Source organism: Anser anser, assembly GCF_964211835.1.
Source record: "Anser anser genome assembly, chromosome: 2".
NCBI lineage: Eukaryota > Metazoa > Chordata > Aves > Anseriformes > Anatidae > Anser > Anser anser.
The window spans coordinates 11,504,813-11,514,925 of NC_139721.1; the positions used below are offsets into that span (position 1 = coordinate 11,504,813).

The following is a 10,113-nucleotide window of genomic DNA, read 5'->3' on the forward strand; positions in this document are numbered from 1 at the left end:
TTATGCTCTCGTCTCATTGCCCAGGGCAGCTAGGTGCAGTCGGGGGTGAGTTTCTGTGTGCTTTTGGGGTTGAACATTTACCTGTGCCTCACATCCGTGTGACAGTAGCTGCTGTGTTCCCCAGTACAGTGTCCCAAACAGCCTGCTCAATGGTACTGTAAACAGTTGCTTTGTCTTTTGTCTTTATTAGTCCCCCAGGAGATAATATTGCCTTTGCTTTTGACCCTGTGCTCTTGCTGGTACAGCTGTCGTCCTGCCAGAGCACGTATTAGTTCCTGAGCTCAGGGTGCGCACAATGTGTTTTGTTATGTGTTGACACAGACACACACATGCTGCTTCACCCGCATGACGTGGCTCTCTCCGAGAGCTGAGAGCTCCCTTCCAAGCGGCCATGGGGGTTTCACGGGATCCAGAACATTACAGGACGGCTGCCTGCGTGTCAGAGACAGTTTCGGAGGGACACTGGGGACCGAGCAGGAAAAGAAATAAAAATAATTTAAAAAAAAAGGTGATTTACAGGTCTAAACAAGGTGGCATCAGTGATCGTGAGATTTCCCATGCCAAAGGATGGACTTGGCACAACTAAGGTGCCCATCCTGTGAACATGAGGGTGTCCCACTGCTCCCAGTCCTGCTCCAAGCCCCAGGTCGTGGTGGCACAGCCCCTGCGCTCCTCTATCTTCGGTTTTGTCAGTCCTGGTGCAGGCAGGCCCAGGCAAGCGGCTCCTGGCACCACATCAACACTGTGCTGCCGGAGAGACTGCCACCAAGGCGTCCTCGCCTTCATCTGGCTCCATGAACGGGCGCACTGCCCTTCCCCACGAGGGGATGGGGTGGGCGGCAGGCAGCAGGTATGGAAAGAGAAGCCCAGCGCTCGCGGGGGGCAAGCGTCGGCTTCAGCCGGGGAGCCTGGCTGCATACAAAGTAGCTCAAAAGGTTATCCTAGGTAAAAGGAGGCAAACAAAGCAAACTTGTGGGCTTGTTTCCGTGGATACTTGCCTGGAAGTGGAGGCATCCTTTAGAAGTCTTCATAGCCTCAGTGCCACAGATTGTTATGAATCACTTGGGACAAATATATCCTCAAAGCAACAATGACTTTTTAGTCCATTGTAAGTAGCTCATGTGTTGATGTTTTAGAGAATAACATTGCTTAATGTGTTTATACTTTCTGCAGGATGACGCAACCACGTCTCTGTGCAAGGTAACCAGCTCTTGTGGAAAGACCCAGATGGCAGGTACGGCACTAGCAGCACAACGAGCCAAAGCATCCTGTTCTCCTCTGTGCAGGGCTTTCCTGGTGGCTCTTCGGACGTGTACTCGTGTACTCTTCTCCCTGGTACTTTCTTTACCCCAGCAGAAATGCACAAGGCGCCCGTTTATAGCCCGTTCCAATTTTGCCTCCCTTAGGGGCAAAACTTTTTTTCAGAACCTCCAAAAAAATGTAGTAAACTCCCTTATGTGTGTTTATGTAGCCTTTCATCAAAGACTATAGAAAGAGGCCATGTGGTCTTGTGGCTAGATCAAAGCTAGAAAGCTCCTGAGATCTAATCTGGGCTGAGCCAGTGACTCACTGGGTGGTTTTGGCAAATCACATGATCCCACTTTGCTTAAGCCTCTCCAGCTGAAAAAAGCAGGCAAGAAAGACGTGCTGAATCCAACCTGAGCTTTCCAGCGCGGATGTGTTTACAGGAAAGAACCTAAACTGATCTACCGCACGTTTGGGCTAGGCTTAATGCTCCGCAGCAGACGCCAGGCTCTCAGTAGTGCCTATTGACTTTGGACCTGTGGCTCCTTCCTTGCATTCGCAGTTCTCAAACAATCTCAACACAGGCAGGATTATCTCAACAAAAGGTTGCAAAGACGCGTGAATCCTTGGGATATCACGCTGCTTTTCCCTCCGCTCTCTAACCCAGCCTCCAGTAGCGGGTGTCTTATGTTGCCCACTTTTCCCACCATGCTTTCCCATTGCTCCTTTTCCATGACTTGGTTACTTGCCATTTTACCAGATTCTCTCAGGACGCAGCGTGTGAGTGCACAGGCAATTACCGTAATGCATGCATGCGGTGGCATTTTTGCTTTGCACGGGCCTGCAGCCCGTAATGCTGCTCCCAGGCTACCTCCGATGGGAAAAGCCCAGCTCGGCAGCTGCTGATCCCAATCTCCAGCTAGTATTTATCCAACAATTCCTCCTGGAGAGATTCTCCAGTGGCAAATAATTTCCCTCACGTGTTTTCCCCTTACACCTGTTTTGAGGCTGAGAACATTTAGGAAGGCAATCCTGATCCTAATCTATATTGTAATCCTTTCAGCCGAGCATGGGGAGCAGTGAGCAATCTGTTTGCCTGACAGTTGTAATATTTGGAGAATGACGGTGCGCCTGGAGTTACGCTGCTGCGCGGAGACGGCGTTGAGTCACAGAAGGGGTGGGAGGGGGGGAAGTAAAAGGCTAAAAGTAAAAGGTTTCCAACGTGAATCTGAGATTCTCACTATTACTGAAAACCTCTTGTTCTCTGCTCACAGTTGCAAGCCCAGTGAGTGAGTCAAAAGGCGCTGTTTGGCTTGGCGAGGCGACCCCAATGCCAGCAGCACCAGCCCCTTTGCTGCCGTTCCCGAGCTCAGCAGGTCTGGAAGCAGAGCTGCAAGTGCTCCTCAAGGCGGGGGGCAGTGGGAACAAAGGAGACAAAGGCTTGGAAGCACAAATGGTGACTCAAAGCACTGGCAGGTCCCAAGGCACACACCACCACCACCAGTGCTTCCAGCACCAAAGAAGTGGCACAGTGCTGAGGCAACACGTCCTGTGCCTCTTAAACCTCCGTGGACTGGCTTTGCTTCTGAAATCACAATTTCCCCTCATTTTCACTAGGAAAAGCATGTCTGGAGAATCTGGAGGGGTGTCTCAAAGCTGGAAGTGCTGAAAATCTGCAGCCAAATTTTGAGGACGTTTTCTGGTGGAGGGCAGAAGCTCAGACTCTAAGTCTAAAACTCAAATACTGCTTTGAAACATTAAGAACCTACTCAAATTCATCTGCTGTGAAGGAAACAAATTTTTAATCAGAATTAAGCAAAAGCACTTTTCAATGTATATTAAAACCCCCTCCTGGTTAACACCCCACAAAGTGGCCGTTCTACTGATTTTATTCTAAACCCAAAACAACGCACATATTTGCCCCAGGGGAAATAAAACCAGTTTTCCCCTTCCCTGGAAATACACTTGGATTTGCCTCGTGGGCACGGCAGAGTTGGTAGTGGCTTCTGATGCTGGGCTGCCCGGTGCAGGGTTACAAGTGAGCATCGGAGGTGAAATGAAATGTCGGCAGGCTTCGATGGTGTTGGCATCCCCTGTGCTCTGTTAAGTGTATTAACAAGTAATGGCATAGTAAACTCCAAAACAGAGTGGAGTAATTAAAGCAATAAAATCTTTAAGGTTGAAATGATGCCTTTTGTTGTGGGTGGAAGGCGAGGGGAAAAACAGCTTTGCATCTGCAGCAGCCCTGTGAAGGAGACTCCTGGAAGTGGCTTGAGAAGCAGTACCCTCTCACTGCACAGAAACAAAAAGGGGCAGAGAGGATGTAAGTCCCTGAGGTCAAGCTTGGCCCTCCGCAATGTTGTAAACACCTCCTGCTTCTTCTCATCTCCCAGTTCCCCCCTGAAGCCTCACCACTACAGCTTCACCACCAGGACCCATCTGATCTGAGCAACGAGCAACCCTTGCATTTTGCATGTGGCTGAATTTCATTGCATGATTAGTAAAAAAAAAAAAAGAAAAGAAAAAAGAAACCTGATGGTTGAATCTGATGAAAGGAACTACCGTGCTTCTGTGCTAAATATGAGAAGAGTCAGACTTCTGCCCTGGGCTCATACAGCTCTGCCCTGGATGGAGAGCCCAGAGCTGCACTTTACTTTGCACAGAGTGCTGACGCCAACAAATACCATAATAGTGGAAGTAACTTTAACAAAACATTGCTGGCTAGCACAGCACTTCTGAACCCTAGCTGATTTTTTTTTTTTAAGCTGTTTTGAAAGTTAATTGTTGAGCCTCACAAAAAAAAAAAAAAAAAAAAAAAAAAAAGGAGTTGGGCAACTATTTATGCCAAGGTTAAATTGGGTCAAATCCTGAAATCCTGACTTCAGGCCAGACTCTACAGTTCCCATTGATTTACACAGGAATGTTGCATGCACTGGAGAATTTGTCCCCGGGTTGCTGCTCAGTCTCTGCAGAGAGAAAACTGAGTTAGGATCTCTAGGTTTGACCCAGCAGGCAGCAAGCAGGACGGCAATGCAGCGTGCTGCTGGGCAGGGGGAGGCTGGTTTTGCTCCAGGTGACAGTGGTCGCATTACAATTTATGTCAGAGCAAAAACCCTGAATGTATCCCCGAGTGTGGCTGAATTATAGATCATGTCAGAGCAAAATTTCGGCACGTACCCCAAAGTTCTGGCTGGGGATGTTCTGCACATGGGATCTGTGGGACCAGATGCCCCATGCATGGGGCCTGGCTCGTCGTCTGCAGAAGACACGGCTGGGCTGCCAGGGTTTCATCGCGGCTCCCTGCTTCTCAGCAGCATCTGGTTTGAGTGAAGCCTTTCCAACTTGCACCAGTGGGGTAGGACCCACAAGGGCATTTTTTGACACTTTGCTAGAAAAGGAGGGGCAACTGGGATATGGGATGGCTCCAGAGTTATCGCGCTGCATGGTCTGATCACAAGGAGAATCCTCAGTTGGCCCATGAAGGGAAATTCCAGCTCCCTTAGGCTGTCCAGCACAGACACCAGATAAGAAATGAGAAGCTTCTCTTGTGTATTTTCAGAGCATGTATTTTCAATACCTACACACAGAGAGTCATATTTATTTATCCTTACTTTGAACTGCTGCAGCAGCCCGGATCATGGCTGGATCATTAGCTGCTTACTTTTTTTGTTTTGTTTGATTGCTTCCCAACTTAACCCCTTCCTCCCTGTTTGGTCTTTAACTGAAGAATTTCTCCCTTGGCTTTTGAGGGCTGCAGACATACCTAAGGAAGGTGCATTGCTGCCGTGTCCTGCTGGGTGTCTGATGTGATGGCCGCTGGAAAAATCTCAGGGCCGTACTGTACTTTGGCATGTGGTGAGATGAAATAATCCTGCCTGTTACAAAGTCACTCGTGCTAGTTGTTTCCAAATGAATCAATAGCCCTTTTAAAGCCACAGCTGCCAGACCGTGATCCATCTACCGCTGGCTGCAGTCATACCCAGCATTTGTTACTCCCTGCAAGTCATCCCATTGACTCTGAGAAGCGCTGTGGACGTTCAGAGCTTTGTGTTTAAGTGCCAAACCATGGACACGCTTCCACTCACGTGGCCCTGGAGCCCCTTGCGGCTGTAGTGCCTTCCAAAAGGATTCAGCATGACCTTTGCTTGAGACACGCGACAGATTCCTAGCAAAGATGAGTCTCATTTCTGGTGGAATCACACATAAGGCCGCGGCGGTAAATTTCCAGAAATAATCAAACACAATTATTTGCAGGGGTCAAAAGTTCTGGACACCTGTTTCCTGAGAAGGCGGCGGGGCGGCTGTCTGGGCCATCTCAGCTGTCCCAGGGCCCGAGCGAGATTAGCACCTGGGTAAAAAACAGCTGACGGCTGCTGAAGATAGCAAGACTGAGGCCAAGCTGATGGGAAGAAGAGGGGTGAAGACTGCATGGCTTTTCCAGGGGTCTCTGCCCATCGTGGATGTGGATCAGCACACCCAGCCCTTGCTGCAGGAGGAGCTCTGGAAGGTTTATGGGAGCCCTGAGCAGCTCCTCCAGCTCCAAGGCATGCAGATGCCAAAAGGAGGCTTTAAAACGTCTCTAAAACTCCATCCTGCAGCATCTGCATTGAAACCCTGACAAGGTGGTGGGGCACACGGTTAGCTCCAAACCCCTTTCTCCACGCCGCAGGTGCAGGTGCCACCAGCAGTGAGGAGCTGTCACCTCTGTCAGCACCTAACCCCGGTGCCCTGCAGCGCTCTGCCTGCGCTGGGTGAGGCCTCTTCCTCCCGGGCTCTGACTCATGCCCACATGCATGAGCAGGATGTGCATCACAGGCCGGCCCTGGGCCCCGGCTCGCCCGCGGAGCCCCATGGGGACAGCCCTGCCCATGTCCAGCGGCCTGAAGGACTCCAAGCCATACCCAGAGCTGGACTGAGGCGAGGTGTAACTCCAGCCTTTCCCCTCTAGCACAGAAATCCTGGCTCCAGGACGGTCCAAGTATGGACCATTTCCTGCCCCAGGTGGTGCTGCCTCCTGCAAGCGCATCCTCTACGATCACACGGGGAGCTGGTAGAAGGTTTCTCTCAAGGCCAGGGTCCCATCCTGACGTGCTGAGAGCTCTCTCCCCATGAAACACTGGCACAGCCCTTGCTTCATGCTGGAGAAAGGCTTCCCAGGGCCTTGGCTGTGGTTGGCATGTGGACACGAGCCGCCTGGGCCGCAGCGTGGCACGTCGAGGTGCTCCCCCCCCAGCTGAGCCACTCATCCCGCTATTCCCCATGCGTTGGGAGAAAAAGAAGAAGAGGAGATTGAGAAAAATGTTACTAAGTCAGGAAATAATTCTGGAGGAGGGGGAGCAGTTCCTCTAACCTCGTGTATGTGGAAAGAAAGCTATTTGCTGACTCGGCCTTATTTTTTAATTTATTGTTTTGCCAGCTGCTCAGATAAAAGGACAAAGCTCTGCCTGCTGTAATGAGGCAGCCGTTCAAGCATGCCTTTACAGTGCGGAGCATCTGGCCGGGACACCAGCGATGAGCAGGGAACAGTCCAAAGGGTTCACAGGACACATCCTTTCAAATCCCTCTTTGCAGCAGCGAGGACCGGGCACTTGCTCTTTCTTCCTCCCATGAGAACTGGAAATCTCCTGGAGATCATTAACTTCAGCAGACAGGGCTCTTACATATTAAGGATCACAAGACCCGTGATGCAAAATCCCATGAGTTCGCTGATTAAGCCTTTCTGCCAGGCTCGAGTCCCCACCGCCCCAGGCTCCGCAGCCGTCTCCCACAGCAGCTGCCCCGCTTCACCTCCGGCCCCCGCAGGGAGCGAGGGCAGGACAACATCCTGCAGAAACAGGGCCAGTTGGTCCTCCGCAGCGGTTCCCGTCATCTTCTTGTGTTTTAGAGAATATCCTTTTTCCAATGAAAAGCACTGAGTTCAGCTCTGGTGCTTGCTGCTGCAGGATTTTGAGACTTGAAAGTACACAGAGGGTCAAAGGAGGTTGAAAGAAAGTTCTTGGAGGATGGTTAAATACCAAGGTGGACGTTGGTGGGCCACTGTGACCCTGTACAACGAGCGGGACAGCGCAGGAGGAGCTCAGCAGGCACCTGCCCTGCTCCCATGCACCTCTGTAGGCATCTGCTGGTACTTCTCCTGGGGGCCAGGTGGACCTGTTGGCCTGACAGACCCAGGTGGTTTGAGCACAGGTATCAGCATGGGGAGGAGAGGATTCACCACCACGCAGGTCAGGCAACAACTTCACACCAGGCCAAGGTGGGTTTCACCCTTCCACCTAGGCCCTGGGTGGTGTTGTCCCCCTGCTTGGTCACTAAGGCTGAGGGGTGAACTTTGTGAGCCTTACTCTGCGGCCTTTACTCACCAGGGGAAACTCTTACTCACACCAGGCCTCCTGCCACCATCTGCAAGGTCATTGTCATCAGGCACGAGAGCCCTGAGCAGGCTTCTGCCCCAAATTATTCGGTACTTTGCCCCCAGTTGACAGCACAGCAAAGAGAACTCACAGTATTTAAACCTCAGAGAGACTCTGACAAGTCAAGACTGGATGGGGATTTTATCACAAGGCCCAACAATGGCTTTACACTCAATTACATTTATGGTTTCTGTGATTCATCTAAACGTTTATGGCTTTGTCACTACCTGGAAGTTAAGAAAAGAGAGAAAAAAGGAAAAGAAAGTGCCGTAGCGAACAATTTTCTGCTGCAAGACACTGGGTGACACAGTAGAAACTGAACGACTACCTTCGGCGGTGGGGAAGAGTCATTTTCTGTGGTGACCAGAGCTATATTTGATTTCTTAGGCAATGTCAGCTTTTGCATGCTACATTCTCTGGCTAATAGCCAGGGAGATGTGTAATACTTTAGCCACACTGTTGTTACTTAATCCTTTCCTAATCTGCAATTTGCGCAAGAGGAGTAAAATCTAAGCAAAGCCACTGAGAACATCTCCACTAATAATTTATCAAACTCCACTTTTGTTGCTGGCAGGAGGCGGCAGTCGCTGGAGGCGAATGTTTTCCCACCGCAGCGCTGTGTGATAAACACGGGGCAGCTGATTCACGCTGCACTTATTTTCTGTCATCCACCCTCCGTGTCACCCTGATATTCCTTCGAACGATAAGCCTGCGTGTGTGCTCACAGCGCGCCGCCGAGGTCCGAGTTTCATCTCTTTCTGCAAATTGCACGTTAATTAAGCATTAATAACAGCGGGAGTTGCGTGCAGAAATCCACACCCACTGTGACAAGGCTGTGCCCTCGCCGAGCAAGGGCCCTGCTCATCGGCCGTGCCTCGGTGCCGGCTTCACCCCGGCAGCCGTGCAAGGCACCATTCCCTCGGAAAATGTCCCCGGAGAGGAAAACAAACTGGCACTCGCCAGCCCTAATCCTGCCGTAAAGAAAAGCGTTACCTCTTGCTCTATGAATTTTATTTATTTTGGTCCTCTGGGCAGCGCTTGCTGTTGTTAGAAACATGATTGCTTCATACAGTTATGTTAATGTTTGCATTTGACAGAATGTAATTGATACTTCTGCTGCGATGGCTTCAAAGCCAAATTAGGAAATGAAGTGCTGCACATTAGCTTGTTTAGCTGGTTAAATACTGTAAATAAATACATACAGTGCAATGAAAACTAATGAGTTTTCTTTAAGGCGTTTTCTAAATAGCTGGGTTCATAAAAGGAAAAAAAAAAAAAAAAAAAGGTCCAGCTGTGAACTCATATCCTGAAGGATTTGTAGTTTTGCCGTAACAAAGATTGATCCTGGCTGCAATACGAACCCTGGATTTCACTTGGAGAGCAGGATTTTGCAAGTTACGGAGGAATCGGCGTAAGAACTGTTGCAAATTTCACGGTACTTTTACCAACAATAGTTCTGAGAGATGTTGCATTTAACAAAGACATTTTTGCAAGGGATTAATTCAGAACATGGTTGTATGGCAGGCTATTCTTCTCCGTGCTCTGCAGGGAAACATTGTATTTGTAAGAGACATTTGCATAGGATATTTCTTGGTGCTGCTAAATCTGTGCAGTGCTGTAATGCTAAATGTTTTGTTTTTTTTTTTTTCTTCCTGACAGAATGCAATAGCATGAAAAAAAAAAATGAAAAAAAAAATCTGCTTTTGTATAAAGAGATAATCTGAAGAGATTTGCTTGACAGAGTGCACTCAGCACTGATTGAATAATTTGTGTGTTTAAAGCTCTCTCTCGGGCCTGCCCTCAATCCTTTAACGCAGAGCTCGAGAGGAGCCCTGCACAGGCTTTGTGATGCAGCCAAGCGCAACGAATCTCTCTTGTGCATCTTTATAAAAGTGTAGTTTTTTTTCCCTTTTCTTCATAAATAACTGATGCAAAAGTGTCTTAAACTGATTTTTTTAAGCTGTTGTCCTAAAATCAGGGCCCTTTTTAGTGTGTGTGGAACTGAAACTCTCCCAAAACTTCTTAATTAACAGCACATGAGCCCGGCAGTGTCACCTGCTTGGCAAGGAGATGTTGACCTTCAATCCGAGCGTGCTGAGCTGGCTGCTTTACCTGGCGCCCCACGAGGAAGCTGCTTTATACGCTCTGCTCCACTGCTTTAAAAATTATTGAACTGAGGGCTGAAATGTAGCTGAATATCAATTTGGTGTTGATAAAAATACGCATTCAGGAGATAAGGTCTATCCTGATGGGGAAGCAGTTGGGCACTGGCTGAGGATAGAGCCCACAGTGTAGTGGAAAAAAAAAAAATCAGCTTTATTTTTGTTTTCAGCAGCAAACAGATAAGAAGCAAAGGTTTCCAGCACCTTCCAGAGAGGCTGACAACATCTTCCAGATTCAGGACAAGAACGGTGACCAGCTCTGAGAAACAAATAAGAGATTCCTACAGCCCTCATCC

The 10,113-nt window shown here is 49.2% G+C and overlaps 1 protein-coding gene across 1 annotated transcript; it reads left to right on the forward strand.

Moving 5' to 3' along the window:
- Positions 1 to 386: 386 nt before the first annotated feature.
- On the forward strand, positions 387 to 2,914 carry LOC310894072 (uncharacterized protein; the record flags this gene model as incomplete). Its single annotated transcript, XM_083823775.1, has 3 exons — positions 387 to 850; positions 1,174 to 1,234; positions 2,520 to 2,914. Exons 1-3 carry the CDS (start codon positions 605 to 607, stop codon positions 2,912 to 2,914), a joined length of 702 nt encoding a protein of 233 aa, XP_083679901.1. The 5' UTR covers positions 387 to 604.
- Between the last annotated feature and the right edge of the window lie 7,199 nt (positions 2,915 to 10,113).